This window comes from Mustelus asterias, chromosome 23 (assembly GCF_964213995.1).
Source record: "Mustelus asterias chromosome 23, sMusAst1.hap1.1, whole genome shotgun sequence".
Taxonomy (NCBI): Eukaryota; Metazoa; Chordata; class Chondrichthyes; order Carcharhiniformes; family Triakidae; genus Mustelus; species Mustelus asterias.
In genome coordinates, this window is record NC_135823.1 from 17,145,834 (window position 1) to 17,165,669 (window position 19,836).

General features: G+C 40.7%; 1 protein-coding gene across 1 annotated transcript in view; it reads right to left on the reverse strand.

The window, feature by feature from the left end:
* Positions 1 to 464: 464 nt before the first annotated feature.
* Positions 465 to 19,836, reverse strand: part of LOC144510538 (ras-related protein Rab-40C) — an 83,859-nt gene continuing 64,487 nt past the window's right edge. The window contains exons 4-6 of the mRNA XM_078240050.1: positions 17,157 to 17,234; positions 5,376 to 5,598; positions 465 to 2,164 (exon numbers count right to left, since the gene is read on the reverse strand). Of these exons, the coding sequence (XP_078096176.1) occupies positions 1,887 to 2,164; positions 5,376 to 5,598; positions 17,157 to 17,234 (579 nt within the window). The 3' untranslated portion in view covers positions 465 to 1,886. The remainder of the gene's footprint in view (positions 2,165 to 5,375; positions 5,599 to 17,156; positions 17,235 to 19,836) is intronic.

Sequence of the window (19,836 nt, forward strand, 5' to 3'; positions counted from 1 at the left end):
ACATTAGTGAACCAGATGGGTTTTTCCAACAATCGACAATGGTTTCATGGTCATCAGTAGATTCTTAATTTCAGATTTTCTTTATTGAATTCAAATTCCACCAGCTGCCATGGCGGGATTCGAACCCGGGTTCCCAGAACATTAGCTTCTGGATTAATAATTTGGATCATGTGCCCTTGGTATTTACTTCCCTGGTGCTTGCACTTCATGAAGTTGTATGGCCTGTGATATCTACTTCATTTTGTGCACCTTCTAAGTGCTATCTGGCAGCCAATTGCTCTTCAATGTGGACTTCACAAAGCTGTGGTACTGTACTGCTATGCTGGGCGCGGAGACATAAATGGCTGTTTACAACAACCATTTCTGAAGTTTCACCCATATTGTACAATTTCTTGGACTATTTGTTGCTGTAGTGCATTAGATAATTCAATAATTGGAAGACGACAAACCAGGCACCTTATTTTGCAAAAAAAAAATGTATTTCACAGTTGAACATTGAAACTGTACAAAGAAAAATGCCAATAAAACACTTAAAAATCATTCTCAAGTGTCACACAGCAGCTATAATAAATGTGAAATAGTGTTTTACATAATTAACCATTTTACTTCAATTGTTCCCTTTTTTCTCAAAAAGACTAGGTGATACTGCAACTATTATCCAGTTCAGGTGCAGAAGGTGGCCTATCTTCAGTGTTACAGTTGGTCTCTCCTATGCATTCTCTCCATTTAGTCCGTTTACCTTTGACAAAGTGTCGTCACAATAGAAAGCTGTTACAATTAGTGGGCAAAATGCAAAGATTTTTATAGAAAGAAGAGAAACACTTACAAAAGAGAGAGACAATTCTATTTCTTTTCCGTTGTTAGAAGGGGTGAAAGGGGGTGAGAGAAGTGACAAGGTGCTTCTGGTGTACTACAAATGCTAAAATTGTTGCTCAAAATGCTTTTGTTCCAACGACCTGAAAGGACACGAAAAGACCAACTGAAAGGTTTCTGTTCAGTTGATTTCGAGAATTTTCATTTAGGCTTCAATTTCACCGGGAGAATTTTTCATTGTTGACTTCAAGTTACTCGATTTGTCCAGAAGTTGGAGATGAAGAATAAATCCTCGTCACTTAAAACAAGATGACAACTTTTGCTAATGTGGAAGACAGTTAAACTAGCACTAAATCAATGATGGCATCATACATTACAACAGAGAAAAATATTACCAAGTAGTCTATAGCATATAAATTAAATAGTAATACATATTATTAATCTTTGTATTAAGAATTGTGGAAAACATTTTGACCTTGTCAGTCAACCTTTGATCTTAAGAGTTGTCCTGGTCTATAGAAGATAAAGATGCAAGGCATGGTTAAGGTATGAAAGGCCACATGCAGGCCATTGCAGGCTAGATATAGTCTATAATATTAAAAAGGCACGGATTTTAGTGATGCGAGTAAGAATTATAGTAGCAAGAGCATTCTTTGCATTTGTACTGGTTCAATTCCCAGAGATTCTTCTTTCCACCACATAGCAATAATATATTAGTCATGAGGACAAAGGTAAAGAATTATGTTCTGATCAAAGCCATGTAAACATGCCAGTACCACCTTCCTTAAAATTGCTTGTCCCTTTATTAACAGTGGCACCTGCAAGCCTCTAAAACACTCTAGTTTGAAATTTCAGTGCAAATTGTCAAAACAAAATGTAACGAGTGTCTGTTTCAACTAGCGTGTTTACTCATTGATCAAAAAGAGAGAAGTTCCTTTGAAAAATGCAAGAGTACATCTTCATTTGGTCCAGTAGGAAGCTGCAAGAACTGTTTCATGGGAGTTCAGGTTCCAAGCTTGACCAGCTGGACAAAGTTATCGCCAAACAGGAGAGCTTGAAACAAAACCTTTTCGCTAAGAGATTTTGCAGTTAGTGCGTGTGCAGCTCTGAGGTGGACTCTGTGGCGGCCTGGGGGGTTTAGTTGATCTCTTCAAGCTGTTCCCCTTGCTTCCGCCGCTGCTGGAGGCCAGCGAGTACGAACGCCCATGCATCATGACAGCATTCATTCCATTGGCCATGGAGAAAGACTTGAGGTGACTTTTTATGGCAACAGGTAGTGGTAGTTTGTCAATAAGATGAACAGGTGTGCAAGAAACAATGGCTCGACAACAAAGGTCTTGCAGTGTGAAAACTGTTGAAAGAAAGAAAAAGATGAAGCTTAAATTTAACCTGAATCAGCCAGAAAACTGCAACATTATCAATTACTTTTGAGCATGGAGATATTAAAAAGTCTCATTTTGACCAGCTGGATAAAATACAGAAGATGGTGGACAAGGGTGAACGCTTCACTGGGCAGAATTTTGCCTTTTTTTTGGTAAAGTGTCAATCTTGGGCAGGAAAAGCAGAGGGTAGCACACCGGCTTCACAGCTGGCTTTTCCTGTCATATTTTAACAGCCTCATCAACAAGAAGTGATGGTGTTGGTCCCATGACATCATGCAGGATTTGAATGAGCAACAGTGCCAGGGGGCAGTGCCTGGGCATGAACCCCTCCCAGATTAAGTCATAGGCTGGGGCAGGGGCAATCGATTGGGGAAATCCCACCGGCATAAAAGCCGGTTCTAGACTCCCACTTGATCCTCTGCCATTCTTGCTCCCTCCCCCCCCCAAAAAAATGGAAGCAGAAAATCCCCCACTTTCTTTAAATGGTTAACTATTAAGATTCCTAGAGGGTAAGACAGGATAAATGTTAGGAGGATATTTCCACTCATGGGAGTGTGTAGGACCAGAGGACAGTCACAAAATAAGGGACTGCTCACTTTAGACAGATTTGAGGAAGAACTTCTTCTCTCAGACTGGTGAATCTTTGGAATTCTTTACCCCAGGAAGCTGTGGAGGCCGAATCCTTGAATATTTTCAAGGCTGAGATCGATAGGTTTTTAATCAGTCAGGAATTACGGATTACGGAGAGAAGGTAGGAAAGTGGACTTAGTGAGTGTTAGATCAGCCACGATCATATTAAATGGCAAAGCAGGCTTGAAGGGCTGAATGGCCTACCCCTGTTCCTATTTCTTATGGTCTTATTACTCTTAAAAAGGTAAAGTCATCATAGTCCCAGATGACCAGAGGGTGCTCTCCCTTTTGAGGAGGAGAGCTGACTGGTGGTGATTTAACCTGAGGATCACCACACCTCAAGCAAGGGGCAACATTCAGAAGGCGGGGCCTTCATGAATAACCTCATAAGACTAAGGGCAGTCACAAATGACCATAATTTTCTGGATGTCTGCACCCACACAGAAGCCATTTAAGTTATAGCTTAGTGATACTGTAATGTGGTTTCAAACAAGACAACAAGCAAATTTTCAAGATTTCATTTGGGGAATTCGACTCATAAAACAGTAAGCACCATTTAAAGAAAACATTAGATGCCAAATAAATAGAGTTACAATGAATCAACAACTGTGCATGCTTTATCTTGGAGCAATTCAAACTAGTGAGGGTTTTTGACACAGGCCCAATCTAAGCAATGACAACAGATGTAATGGCAAACTAAATGCCAAAGGATTCCCTTTTGTAACGAAACAGGGTTAGTATTTATCATTTTAATTAGAAAATAATCACTATTGTATTTCAAGTGGTTTCTGGGCCAGTAGACAGTTCTGCCTGCTGATTGCTGTACAAATATTTTTTGAATGCCTGTGGGGATTGGTTTTTCATCCCTTCATAGACAATGGGAGGGGGGGAAAAAAAAAAATCAAACCTCAGCTTCGGCCTTCCCAAAGAACAATCTCAAAAGCCCTTGGCTCTTGGCCTTTTATTTTATGGATGAATTCTGCTCACAAACCCATTTTTCCTGTGCAATTTGCAGAACAATTTAATCTTATAAAAGGCATCAATAAATCAAAAGTTTGCCTAAAATCATGTGGCCTGCTGACCCCATACATGAATAACGAAGCTAGAAGCCTTGACAATTTTCACTTGCACTACCAGGTTTGCTCACTTGGGGGCAGAGATGGTTGTAAAATTACATGAATTGCACCGACATCAAAACAAAATATAATTGCATCAACTGCTTCTTCTGTGTGCAATAAAAATCTTTTTAAAAAAATGACAAGGGAGAAGCCTGGGTAAAATACTCTGCCACAGAATCAGTGCAGACTCAATGGGCAGAATAGCCTCTTCTGCACTGTAGGGATTCTATGATTCCCTTTGGAAAAATAATGCCAAAATTTAAAGATCAAATTTGGCGTAATTTTAAGCTAAAGCAAAAGGTTGACAGTGTGTCAGGAGACCTGGCTGAAAGTTACGATATACTTTTGCACACAAGTGTATCAAGTCCAAATGAAGCAACTATTCTCTAAATTTTTTTTTTAATGTCACAAAGCTCGTGTATGTTATTACAAAGGGTCAGTGCAGAAGAGGCTATTCGGCCCATTAAGTCTGCACTGATTCTGTGGCAGAGTATTTTACCCAGGCCTCTCCCTTGCTCCATCCCTGTAACCCCACACATTTCCCATGGCTCATCCATATAACCTACATATCTTGGGACACAAAGGGACAATTCATCATGACTAATCCACCTAACCTGCACATCTCTGGACTTGGTACTTCAAATATTGCACTAAGGATTGTCATTTTTTTTAAAAAGGCATGTTAAACATAAAAATATTCAGAGAATATAATGGTCCATTGCTTGAAAAAATTCTTGGGTCAGAATGTGCCATGTAATCAGAAATTTGATGTCTTGCAAAAGGTCCTGTGACCATCCAATAGCAGTAAGAAGTTTAACAACACCAGGTTAAAGTCCCAAATAAACCTGTTGGACTTTAACCTGGTGTTGTTAAACTTCTTACTGTGTTTACCCCAGTCCAACGCCGGCATCTCCACATCATGGCCATCCAATAGCAGCAAGGCAGCAACAGCAGAGGTTTAAAAAGGCCAAAACAAAAACGCTATCAGTTTGTGACATCACTTTACTGCCTCAAGTTCCTGCCTCAATATCCACCCACAGAACAGTGTGTTTTCTTCCCCATTTATTCCTACTCTTCAAGAAGACTTTAATCTCCTCTTTGCTTCTGTTCCTTCACAAAGTAACTATTAATGCAATTCTGCCAGGTCTAGTAGCCCTCTGATATCGCATTCAAAATGGACATTGGTGAATGCTAGGCAGACATGGAGGAACTGGAGCAGAGTCAAATCTGGATCTCAGCAGACATCCACACACATACGCACTTTCAAGCAGGAATCAAAGAATAGTTCAGGACTGCTCAGGTTATTTGCTATAAGATAAGATCAGCCATGACCAAATACACAGTTCTTTCTGCATGTTTCTAACGCCTATTGATATGCTTTAGCTATAACATTCCGAAGAACAAACATTAAGAATCAAATAACGTTTCCTACCTCGGTTTGGTTTCCAGAACCTTTCCATGCCATGTCTCATCAGCACAATTCGAGACAGTTCTGTGAAGGACTCAGTCACATTGAAGTTGCAGAGTGGGCTGACTTCAAAGAACGTCATCCCATTTTTCTCAGCATAAGCACGTGCCTGTTCAGTGGGAACCTGCCGCTTGAAGGCAAGATGCAACCTGTTACCAACCAAGATTCTTGGCACACCTGGAGCATGCTGAAAAGAAAATACAAAAACAGTTGATATTTTGTACACTGCGCATATTTGCTAGTGTTAAACCTGTTATTGTATTTTTCAGGCAGACAGTACTGATCCTTTAAATGAAATTTTCACTGATTCAAGTTATTCCTAACTTGCATCCAGACAGTATCAAACTTCGTTAGCAATAGTACTTTTGTCACTAAGTCAGCAGGTTGTTGGTTCAAACCCACTCCAGAGACTTGGTCATCTGACAATGTCAGCCTCCCTAAACTGACGTGTGGATGAGATGCTTAAACTGAGGTCCTTACTGGTCAGTTAGCTAGGCATTTTTTAAAAAATCATACCACTATCCTTGACCATTTCAAAACTTCCCCAGCTTCCTATCTCCAACTATCCATATATTTGAGCTCATCAAAAACCTCTGCTGCCTGCATTGTAGCTCATACTAAGTCCTGTTCACTCAGCACTGTTGTGCTCACTGCCTGGCTGATAATGCCTAAATTTTAAAATTCTCATCTTTGTTTTTAAATTCCTCCATGGCCTAACTCTCCCTATCTGTGTAACCTCTCCAGACCTACAACATTCAGATTCCCACACTCCGCTAATTCAGGCTGGATTTTAATCACTCCACCATTAGTGGCCATGCCTTTGCCACCTCCAGCCTAGGATTACCTCTGTGCATCTTTCTCCTCCTTTAAAATGTTCCTTAAATTCTCTCTTTGGCTAATTTTTTGGTTAATTGTCTGAATCTCAAAGTGTTATTTGAAGAGGGGTAAGGAAATACTCCAGGTGTCCTCACCAGAATGTGAAACACCACCAGAGACAGATCAGCTAGTAACACATTGCATTACTGATCATGGCTGTGTATGGATTGACTGCCATGTTTCCTTACAACAGTGTCAATGTATACATGCACATGCAAAAATTCTCTTTCAAGAAATATAAAAAATGAAACTGCACTGGTCCCAGTGGAGAGTTTGACGATTCTTTTTATTGGCTCAGTTGAGCAGAGCTTGGAAATCCCAATTGGCAAGAATTACTTGACATAATTGGGTGTGGAAGAGGACAAATGCTTGGAACAAAACTCCAAATAAGGGCAAATATTTGCTCATTGTGCAGAACGCATCATTCAAGAACAATTTTAACTATCATACCGGAAAGAATACCTATATTGATCAAATGTGAAGTTTAATCTGTGCATAAAAAATTACAAACATGATTACATTACAAGGTGAATGATCTGAGCATTTACATTCTGATCAATTCCTGCGTGTAGCAGTACAAGTACTGATAAACACTATACCAGAAGAATCGTAAATCAAACCTTGAATCCCCCACTGTGGAATATTACGAGTACCCATTTCTTAAAATATACAACTGTTCAAGAATCTGGTCTGCCTACTTTACTATATATCTATAGTGCAGTGTCAGCTAACGACACTAATATGGAATTTGACATTTTTTGCCTTGTTATAACAAATGGTGTTGCAGGACTTTTAGCTAACAATTACATTGCCTCGTTAAATAATGAGCACTTTTGTTGCTGGTCTATAGTTTTTTTTGTCCTTCTAACTAGAGGTCAAGTTGGTGAATGGCTCCAAATTTAAAGTAATATACACTACCAGCATAATCTGTCATCAGTTTTTAAGTGCAAGAGAAATACAGGTATCCCTCATTTAAAAGTCCCAATGTATTCCTAAAAAAAACAATGTGCTAATCGGAAATCACTTTCCTATAAGCAAGCACAGAATAGGGGTCAGTTACATTCCTGATCTGTAATTCCTATTGGCCACCTTGAACTTATCTGGGCCAAAAATCCTCTTTCTATTTACAACGACTCTTACTATTTACCTCCTGCTCACTGATTCACATCACTCACTCACCATCCTTCTCACTTCCTCCTGCTTGTTACTTCCCCATCTCCACTCCCACCTGCTCATCACTGCCCTTCTCGCCATCGCTGTCCCAACCCTCTCATTGCTTCCCTCTTGCAACACCCTCTCTCCTGAGTTCTCATTCACAGCAGGGGCTCAGGGCAGGGGTTGCAGGTGAGGCGGCGAGACCTGCGGGTCAGCAGAAAGCAACGAGGTGGTCAGGAGAGGGGCCCATTTAAGACTGAGCATGTGTAGTTACAATGCGGTTCATGTCATGTGCCAGTAACAGTGTTGAAATGGAGGCAGTATTATTCATGCAAATTCCCTCATTTACAACTGTGCTGATCAGAATGTGTTTAAAATAGGGGATTATCTGTAGTTTGGAATAAAAGCTTCTTCTGACGTTTTAAGCCTGAACTGGCAGTCTGAACATTGTTAAATGATACAGACATCATAATTACCTGTCATTCTTTTAGAATAAATAAGCCATAATATCTACAGAAACACTCCAAGCCTCTCCAATTCACTCAGCTATTTCAACCCATTCACAAAGATGACATTTGAGTGTAGAATGGTTAATTTTGTGCTTTGAGTAACGACAATTTGGAAGTAAATGCGATTGATACTATTCTCTCAAAATATATTTTGTTTTAAGCCTGTGAGCCACTTTAGCAGCTACCTCTGTCTTGTATCTAAAATTCAATAATCTCCCTTACAAACAAATTTACATTGCAACAATTTCAAGTTGGCCATGAAATCAAGTGAAATCCCAGTGACTTTGCTTAAAACCTTTTGCTACCTATCTGCTTTGTACAACTAGCCACAACTGGTCACAACATTATTTTTTAAATATTCTAAGATTAAGTTTGTTGGTTTAGATTTTGCATCAAGTACCATATTTCTTTCCAGGGTTTGTGGCAATTACTTCCAGTCAAAGAATGTAAACAGATTAAAAGAAGTTTTTGCAAATTAGCAAAAATTTTGCAAATTGTTCCATTGATGCAGAGAATCAGGCAGTTCTTGCAAAGGTGAAGAAAAATGGTCTCACCACCAACAATGTAACTCTACGGGTAAACCTTGTCATTTGTAGATATTTATCTATAGAATTCCTCCTGAACTTGCAGGATTTTTCCCGTTTTGTTTACTTTTACTTACAGGTTCTCTCACAAGATAGTGAATAATGGAATAGTTCATGCAACTACATGCCATCCGCAAACTGGGAATATCTTAACAAAAAAAATGTTTCATGCCAGCATCCAAAGTCTGCCAAACATCATTCTCCACACACGATCCAACACTGCTTTCTTCTTTTAAATATTAAACTCCAAAAGTAAGTATTGGTGACAGTAGTGGACAAATGTTTAAAATGTTTGTACTATATTATTCTGTAAATGACAGGTACATTTTTCAGCTCATTTCATATCAAGACATTTCAATACAATACACATTTCTATGTATTACTAAAATTGGCAAAAATAAAATGATGATCCTGCTGTCTTCTCACTGATCCAACTAAAAACAATGTTTAGTGTATCACATGAATACAAAACATAGCAATAATAACACATCTCCTTTCCATACTATGCCATTCCAAAATGGATCCCAATTACTTTACGATGAAGTGAAAATGGCAGTGTTGCAATTAGTTTTTACCAAAATGTTAGACAAACTTGGACTGAAAGAACAGGTTTTTCTAGTTATACCACTTAATATTGTGACACAAAAGCAATAATAGTCTTATTAGATCTTGTATTCTGCATAATAACCTGGGGAATTACAAGACTCTAGCTTCAGCATTTACTCACCACACCCCTAAACTATCCTTTACAATAATTAAAAATCTAATCCCTAAAGATGTACAACATTGTTTCCCAATACCAGGAAGTAGATGAGGCAGACACACGGAAGTTTCTAGTTTTGTTCTCTGATCTGAGAGAGCTAGCTGATGTCAGCCACATGGCATTAGCCAGATGTAACTTCGTTGTTACAGTGCCTTTAAAGTAATATGACATTCCAAAGCACATCACAGAGCCAACAACTGATGACAGTTTGGATGGGGTGAAAAATCAGTTAGGCAATCAGAGGGAAGTAGGTTGTGGTGAGACTTTTAAAAGAAAGAGATAGCAAGACAGTAGGGCAGAGAGAGTGTGCACATGTGTGAGGGACTGAGGTGACTGAAGGCTCCACCAATCAAGGTGGAGCAGGGATAGTAGGAATACAAATGGCATTTGCAAAAGGACAGCGTGTGCATAGTAGGGCTAGAAAAGGTTGCTGAGAAGGGATCAGAACATATCAAGGATTTTGGATTGAATGTATAGAAGGGAGGCAGTCAATGGAGGTTGCAGATAGGATTTCGACAACAGAGTATTAGATAAGTTGCAACTTGTGAAGAACTAAAATACGGAGGTCAGTGAAGAAAGCATTGGGAATAATCAAGCTGTGAGATTGTGATGATGTGGATTGAGTGGCAGCAGGTAATTGTAGGTAAAATGTCCAGAATGTAAGATTTAAATGTCAGCTCAGGGTCAAGCATGATACTGCGCACACAGGTTTCAGCCTGAACAAACATCCAGAGGGAAATGTAATAGGGTGTGGAACTTTTGGCAGGAACAGGACGTGATGGCTTCAGTCTTGCTAAAGTTTAGTTTAAGAAATGAATTGGAGGTTGTTGACAGAGATAAAATTGAGTGTTATCAACAATCATTTGAAACCAGTCCCATGCTTACAAATAATGCCAATGTGAGAAAAAGCAGGACTGAGTATGACACCTTATGCAGACCCAAGGCGGCTGCACAAGATACATTTGCCATATTTGAATAGGCAGGAATGTAACTAAGCAAAGATATTAAATGGGAAGTAAACCACTGAGGAAAGACAATCAACATGGGTTAACCATGTAGATGATTAAAGAGAACAGAAAGTGAAAGATCATAACCACAAACCCCATGTGCAAAGAGTGCTGTCAATAAATTTGACAAGGTTTGCTGTTGAGCAGAAAATGGACTGGAGGGTTTTAAACAATGATCAATGGGAGAAGTAGGAACGAGGGTACATGGTGACAACACTATCAATAATCCTACAAAGGCAAAGTAAGGTTGGTGAAAGAGCTGTAGTTAGAGAGTTTGACGAGATTGCAATCTTAAACAGGGTCCAAAGAAATAGGGACTTTGTTATTGTCTTTTGAGAAGATTATTGGATGAGGAGTTAGGTTCAGAAAGGATTGTTGGCACAGTAAGTGGTCTGTCAGTGATTGGTAAGGATGTGGTGGGGGAGGTGTGGCAGAGAGAGAAATAAGGAAAAACCAAGATCCTATAGAGCAGAAAGAGTGAAGTATAGGAAAAGGGATGGATAAGATTGCGTGTCATAAAGGAAATGGTTTGGGATGTTCTGTATCTTCCAAGGTGATCTGGGGTTGGTGATCAGGGCACAATAATGCCCAAATGAGCCTATTATGGTGCTGAATGTGCTCAAAACCTTGATCTTCATGTCCCTAGGTTTGGGAAGGAGGAAGAGGAGGAGATAAAACGAAGGAGATAGTCATTGACTTCAGGAAGCGTAAAGGAGACCATGCTCCTGTCTATCAATGGGAACAAAGTAGAAATGGTCGAGAGCTTCAAGTGTTTAGGTATCCAGATCACCAACAACCTGTCCTGGTCCCTCCACGCCGACACTATAGTTAAGAAAGCCCACCAATGCTTCTACTTTCTCAAGAGACTAAGGAAATTTGGCATGTCCGCTACAACTCTCACCAACTTATACAGATGTATCATAGAAAGCATTCTTTCCCGTTATGTCACAGCTTGGTATGGCTCCTGCTTTGTCCAAAACCGCAAGAAACTACAAAGGGTCGTGAATGAAGCCCAGTCCATCACTCAAACCAGCCTCCCATCCATTGGCACTGTCTAAACTTCCCGCTGCCTCGGAAAAGCAGCCAGCATGATCAAGGACCCCACGCACCTCGGACATACTCCCTTCCACCTTCTTCCATTGGGAAAAGGATACAAAAGTCTGAGATCATGTACTAACTGACTCCAAAATAGCTTCTTCCCTGCTGCCATCAGTCTTTTGAATGGACCTACCTCGCATTAAGTTGAACTTCCTCTACACCATAGCTATGACTGTAACACTACATTCTGCACTCTCTCCTTTCCTTCTCTATGTATGCTTTGCTTTGTCTGTGTAGCGCGCAAGAAACAATACTTTCCACTGTATACATGTGACAATAATAAATCAAAACAAATCAAATCAGAATGCATTTTTATACAGAAACAAGATAGGCCATTCAGCCCTTTGAGTCTATTCTGTCATTCAATAAGATCATGACTTATCTGTAACCTAACTTCATCCACCTTCCTTGGTCCATATCCCTTAATATCCTTTGACCAGCCAGATTTAATAGGAATTTTAAAGATCATAGAATCATAGAAACCCTACAGTACAGAAAGAGGCCATTCGGCCCATCGAGTCTGCACCGACCACAATCCCACCCAGACCCTACCCCCATATCCCTACATATTTTACCCGCTAATCCCTCTAATCTACACATCCCAGGACACTAAGGGGCAATTTTTAGCATGGCCAATCAACCTAACCCGCACATCTTTGGACTGTGGGAGGAAACCGGAGCACCCGGAGGAAACCCACGCAGACACGAGGAGAATGTGCAAACTCCACACAGACAGTGACCCAAGCCGGGAATCGAACCCAGGTCCCTGGAGCTGTGAAGCAGCAGTGCTAACCACTTTGCTACTGTGCCGCCCATTGTGCTACTGTGCCACCCATTGATTTCCTAACTTTTCTCCAGAATATCCTGACTCTGATTTTAAGGTCATGCTCCCTTGTCCTAGACTCCTCCATCATTTAATTTTGTCACATGCATTAATATACAGTGTAAAGTATTGTTTGTTGCATGCTATACAGACAAAGCATACCGTTCATAGAAAAGGAAAGGAGAGTGCGTAGAATGTCTTAGGCTAGGGTGTAGAGAAAAATCAACTGAGTGTGATGTAGGTCCATTCAAAAGTCTGAGGGCAGCAGGGAAGAAGCTGTTCCGAGTCGGCTGGTATGTGATCTCAGACGTTTGCTTTTTCCCTATAGGTGGTGGTGGAAGAGAGTATGTTCGGGGTGTGTGGGGTCCTTGATTATGCTGGCTGCTTTTCGAGGCAGCGGCAAGTGTAGGGAGTGTCAATGGATGGGAGGCTGGTTTGCGTGATAGATTGGGCTACATTCATGACCTTTGGTAGTTTCTTGCAGTCTTGGGCAGAGCAGGAGCCATACCAAGCTGTGATACATCCAGAAAGAATGATTTCTATGGTGCATCTGTAAAGGTTGGAGAGAGTCGTAGCTGACATGTCAAATTTCCTTAGTCTTCTGAGAAAGTAGAGGCGTTGGTGGGCTTTCTTAACAATAGTGTCGGCATGGGAGGACCAGGACAGGTTGTCGGTGATCTGGGCACCTAAAAACTTGAAGCTCTCAATCATTTCTACTTCGCCCCCATTGATGTAGACAGGGGCATGTCCTCCATCACGCTTCCTGAAGTCGATGATTAAAGCCTCTCTCTATCCATCTTAACAAATCCTTTCAAAATCCTAAAAATCTCAAAGCACTCCTTCACATTCTACACTCTAGGGAATACAATCCTAATTGTTGTAATCTCTCTTTATAATTTAATCCATAGAACCCTATTTACATTCTGGTGAATCTGCAATACATTTCTTCTATGGCAAATACATTCTTTAAACGGTGTGGTGCTCAGAAGTACTCAGATGTATGTCTAATCAGGGCTTTCACATATTGGTATGTAGCAAAACCTCCTCCCCTTTATATCCTAGCCCTTTACAAAGACTAACATTCCACTAATCTTTATTTATTTTTTGCACCTGGCCACTACATTTTAGTGAACTGTGATACTCATCTTCAATACACAAACACAAATAAGCACACATCAGAATGGAGACTAGTTGAGACTTCATGGGGATTGATATTGTATAAAACAGGCATAACATTTCTACAGATAAGCTGGCATGTCACGTTTAGAATCATAATATACTGCAATGTTAGCCCTTAAATTCCAAGCTCAGCCATTTTTTGTAGAATTCTAGTCTTGCATAGTTTGCCATTTGTGTGTTTTTGGGCAACTGAATGTGTCAATGTCATTATCTTTGATAATGTTTCCTTTCTGTCATAAGAAAAGCAGGAAATCAGTCATCCATCCTGGTGTTGTGGAAAGAAAACACCCCAAAAGGAGCAGCATGACAAATTCTCATCTAATGTTTAATCTAACCATTTTCTGTAACTTATATTTAATTTAACAAAAGGTCTCCAGTGGACTTCACAGTAAATAATTTTCACCTTCATTGCAATTCTACTCGGTGAAAAATGATAGAAGAACAGTAGAAAAATAAGAATATTGAGAACACCAATATTAAATACCTTGAACACTGATAAAACAGCAAGAATCTACCAGAAATATTAAGGACATTCACTAAAGGCAGAGTGCATGTTTAGGAATGAGGCAATAATGAATACAGAACCGAAATGTCACCATTCTAGAGGATGCATTTAAAAAGAGTACTTCTAATAGACTTCTAGCTTATTCTTCAGTGGAACTTGGAAGTGAAATAGACTACATATGACTATACATGCATGCTGGCAATTCACAATAATTCCACTAGTACTGCAGGAAATTAAGGTTTTTGGTGAACTATCACACACACAAATAAACTGGGCAATTTCCTTTGAAATTACCCAAATCCAATGTTCCACACCATAAAACCTAAACAAACTTGTATATTTCACCCTGCTTGAAAATTTCCATTTTAAATAAAAATATTTATGCATTCAAATTTTAACTCAGCAATTTCATGCAATTGAACTACTTTGCACTGTGGTCAGGTCAGCTTTTTGTTTCAGCTCACTCATGAAGCAAAACTGTGTGATGTATTGTGTGAGCTGGCTGCTAGTGTTTGCATGAAACGTTGTTTGCTGTCCTTTTAAGCTATAACGTAAACAAGCTATGCCCATTAACAGTCAGTCAAAGAAACATCAGACAAATGTCAAATCACAAGCTTCTACAAGCTAAGCTGATTACAACCAATTCTAACTCTCCAACACCTCTCTCTCCCTTCTATCACTTCTGTGTGATTAGATTGTTTGTTCAACATCCAGACCTGGATGAACTGCAATTTCCTCTAGCTGAACTGAAAAGATTTTCATTGTGACCCCTTTCACAACCTGCCGATTCTCACCACAAACTCCATGCAGCACCCTCACTGACACGATTAGGTTGAACTATGCAATTTGCAGCTTCCATATTAGATACAACCCCAAAGCTGAACTACCAAACCACGGTGGTATGGCGGCACAATGCACTGCTGCCTCACAGCACCAGGGACCTGAATTCAATTCCGGCCTCGGGTCACTGTCTGTGCGAAGTTTCTACACTCTCCCAGTGTCTGCGTGGGTTTCCTCCCACACTCCAAAGATGTGCAGGTTAGGTTGATTGGCCATACTAAATTGCCCCTTAGTGTCAGGGGGATTAGCAGAGTAAATGGGGTTACAGGGATAAGAGCCTGGGTGGGATTGATGTCGGTGCAGGCTTAATGGACCAAATTGCCTCCTTCTGCACTGTAGGGATTCTCAATACTCTCTCCATTAATGATTGCCTCTTGCACCTCCACTAAAGCTTGCCTCTGAAAGCATTGTCCATACCTGTGTTATCTATTAGTCTTTCAATCTGGCACCATCTATCCTATACCCTCCCCAACTTTTAGGTCATCCAAAACTTTGCTGGCCATATCAAATTCAGTCCAGCATGCCCATTACCTGGTCTTAGCCAGCCTACATTAGGTTCCAGTTCCCCAATGCTCCATAGCATCTCCCCCCCCCCCACCCCCACCAACTGTTCCAGCTGCACAAGTGACCTCAGAACTATGGCCCTTTGGCTTCAGCCTATGTTTCCTTCCTCCCTGTCACATGACTGAAATCTACGCCATAAGTGGTCTCAGCCTTATGCAAAGCTCTAACCCCAAGTCATTTTGCCCTGAGGAATGGGGATAGTGATGCATGTGTGTGGAAGAGAGCAAGGAGGTCTCAGAGTCAGGATAGGAGGGAAGGAGGAAACAGAGAAGCCGGAAGCTGCACCTGCATGCCAGCATTAAACTATTTAAAACTCTTTCATTCATTTGGATTAACTGCCAAGGATTCCCTAGTTGGGAAGTCTTGCTAAAACTATATAAGACACTAGTTGATCCTCGTATATAAGGGGTGATATACTGGCATTGGAGGCAATTCAGAGAAGGTTCACTAGGTTGATCACATGTATGGAGGGATTTTCTTTTGAGGAGAGGTTGAGTAAGTTGGGCTTTGTACTCATTGGAGTTTAGAAGAATGAGGTGACCTTATTGAGACATATAGGATTCTCAGGGGGCCTGATTGGGTAGATGCTGAGAGGTTTCTTTCCCCCATGTGAGAGACTCTAGAACCAGAAGGCACAATCTCAGAGTAAGGCATCGCCCATTTATGACAGAGATAAGGAGGAATCTCTTATCAGAAGGTAGTGAATCTGTGGAATTCTTTACCATAGAAAGATGTAGAGGCTGGATCATTATGTTCAAGGCTGAGATGGACAGTTTTTAAATCGACAAGGTTATCAAGGGTAATGGGGATAAGGCAGGAAAGTGGAATTGAAGATCAGATCAGTCATGATCTCATTGAATGGCGGAACGGACTCGATGGGCCAAATGGCCTACTTCTGTTCCGACGTCGTGGTTAAGCAGAACATTAGGGAGGGCAGGAATGATGACCAGAGGCTAGTTGAGGAGGAGCAGAGGGCCAAGAACAGGTAAACCAAGATTCTGCAGAAGTAAGAGTGAGAACATAGAGAGACTGATATCCATAAGCAGATCACAACACTTCACATATATCACTTGTATACATGCGTTTACGATAGATGATATTCCTGGAAGCAAAAGTATAAACTCTTATAATTTTATTACAATTGTTGAATAGGCAGAAATCTTTCCTGGTTTTGGTGCCATAACAGTCAACTATTAACCCAAGTGCTAGATTAAAATACAGAAACTGAACGAGCAAAATTTGTTTACCCAAAAGGGATGAAATGATCATGTGCCCTTTCCTTTCATAATTCAGAGAAAACACATTATCCTTATGCAGCCTTTTTAAAATGACTCTGTTTTCAGTGTATTCTTCCATTTCCTGTCATGTCTGTATTTTGCACCTGCCATCTGTCATTTTCCTGCTTACCCTTGCTCCAAGGAAACGCACATGTCCCTGAGCTCACGAGCTCAGAAAGAGAGGTTACAGGCCTGTCACCAGGTGGGCCGGGCCTACGGCATACATGTGCCTTCATAGCCCCATATAGGAGGTGGACGGGATATTTTCTGCATTACCACCTTTTTCCTGTTGCTTTCAGGTGCAGTCCCCAGCAGCAGGATGGGTGAGTCATGCAAAACGCCGCAGACATCGGCAGGCCTGAAGATCCTGCCAGTGGCCAAAGATGAACCACCTCGGCCAGCGGAAAATCCCACCCTTCAGATTTCCAGCACCTTCAACATTTTGCTTTCGAAAAAAAATCAAGTCCAATTAAACAAGGCACATGAAAGCAGATATAAATTAGCTTAAGTGGTAGTTCCAGCAGAGGTCGAAGTGTTACATATAGACAAAAGAAAAGCACCTCACCTCATCAATTTCCTTGATCCAGCGATCAATCCCATCAAAGGACCATCTATTAGTGATGTCATAAACTAAGAGTATACCCTGAGAAACAAAAGAAATTCAACAGTTCCATTAACTTGCATCATTTTCTCTAAGAGCAGGAGCCAAATGCATTGATAAAAGGTTTAGTCACAACATTAAGTCAAAGTTTGAGATCTAACCTCCTGAATTTACATCAGCAATGGGATTTAAGGAAAACAGAAGGCAGCTACTATAGGAGATTACAAAACAGCAAAATCAAAATTATGCTGCTACGCATTTCTATACAAACTGCAACTTAGACTAAATACTTGCATTTATCTGTCACACACTCAGTGTTCTTTCCGCACAATTAGTTTTTCAAAAACTGTGACAATTTAAATTAAAGGGCTCCAATGACAGAGCTGCAAGAGCATGGCGTGTACATGAATAATAGAACCACATGATTAAATTACAAGCTTGAATTTCTACCATCACCTTTTAGTTTAGAATTCTGCTATTATTTTGGAAGTGAGTCAGTAAGTGGCACTCAAGTAACGTGGCAATTAAGGATGTTAAAAAAAATGGCACATGGATTTAAGTGTGAAGAAATGTGAAGTGATGCACTTTGGGATGACTACAATGGAAAGACAGTATCCTACAAATAGCACAATTTTGAAAGTCTAGATAAGCAGAAAGACAAAACTTTTGACAAGGTCCCACATGGGAGACTGAAGGAGGAGGTCAAAGCATATGGAATTCAGGAAAATCAGCAAGATGGATCAGAAACTGGCTTAGTAATACACGAAGGATAATGGTAGAAGCTGTTTGAGTGACTGGAGGCCGGTGTACCGCAAGAGTCTGTACTAGAACCCTTATTTTTTGTTATATACATAAATGATATAGATGAAAATGTGAGGGGAATGTTAAGCACGTTTGCAAACGACACCAAGATTGATAGGATAGTTAATAGTGAAGACGATGGGAAGATATAGATGGGTTGGTCAAATGGGCAGTGCAGTGGCAGATGGTATTTAACCCTGATACGTACAAGGTGATGCACTTTGGCTTTTATCAGTCATAGCACAGAGTATACGAGCAAGGAGGTAATGTTGGAGTTGTACAGAGTATTGGTTAGGCCACAGCTATAGTACTGTGCAGTTCTGGTCACCTCACTATAGGAAGGATGTGATCGCACTAGAGGGGAACAGAGGAGGTTCACCAGGATGTTGCCTGGGTTGGAGCATTTGAACTATAAGGAGAGACTAGATAGGCTTGGATTGTTTTCTTTAGTAAGAAGTTTAACAACACCAGGTTAAAGTCCAACAGGTTTATTTGGTAGCAAAAGCCACAAGCTTTTGGAACCTTAAGCTCCTTCTTCAGGTGACTCACCTGAAGAAGGAGCTTAAGGCTTCGAAAGCTTGAGGCTTTTGCTACCAAATAAACCTGTTGGACTTTAACCTGGTGTTGTTAAACTTCTTAGTGTGTTTACCCCAGTCCAACGCCGGCATCTCCACATCTTGTTTTCTTTAGAGCAGAGAAGGCTGAGGGGGGGACATGATTGAGGTGTAGGGGATTATGAGGTGTATGGACAGGGTGAGTAGGGAGCAGTTGTTGCCATTGGTTGAGGGGTCAATCAGAGGGGCTTTGAGGAAAAATAAATCAGAGGGTGGTGGGAATCTGAAATGCACTGCCCAGGAAGGTAGTGGAGGATGAAAACCTTACAACTTTAAAAAAATATTTGGATGAGCACTTGAAACATCATGACATTCAAGGATATAGGACAAGTGCAGGAAAATGGGATTAGTGCACCTTTAGTGGTAGATATCGTCAGTGCAGACTCAATGGGTCAAAAGGCCTTTCAATGATCCTGTGATTAGTAGCAAATGAAATCAATAAAGAATAGCAGAACTAATAATGTGCATTCATATAGTGCCTTTAGCAAAACACTCTCAAGGAACTTCAAAAAGTTTATAAAAGAGTCACTTGCTGGTGCAGCAGCAAGCTGGAACATTTATACACTCATATGTATCAATCCAGACTAATGAGATTAAAGGCACAAGACTGCATGTTATTTTTGAATAAAATTCCATAAGGTAGGGGAGTACTAAGGCGGCACAGTGGTTAGCACTGCTGCCTCACAGCTCCAGGGACCTGGGTTCTATTCCCAGTTTGGGTCACTGTCTCATTCGCCCTGTGTCTGCCTGGGTTTCCTCTGGGTGCTCCGGCTTCCTCCCACAGTCCAAAGATGTGCGGGTTAGGTTGCGGATTGGTCATGCCAAATTGCCCCTTAGTGTCCCGGGATGTATAGGTTAGTGGGATTAGCAGGGTAAATGTGTGGGGTTGTGGGGATAGGGACTGGGGTGGGATTGTTGTCAGTGCAGGCTCAATGAGCCAAATGGCCTCCTTTTGCACTGTAGAGTTTCTATGATTCTACTAACTGAAAACTAGCCTCTGATGGCACAGCCAGCTCTTTTATCTATGTCAGTGATAAAATCATGGAGTTTCCTATTCAATAACCCTTGCATCAAGTAGCTGATATTAGCTCTGCCATTAGAATGATGTGCAAATTGAAGACAACTGCATGCATCAGAGGGAGCTCAAGCTCCTTCATTCTATACAGCTATCTCAACACACATGCATTAATAACAAACCAGAATGAAAGAAAGGCATAGGAGTTCTGGTG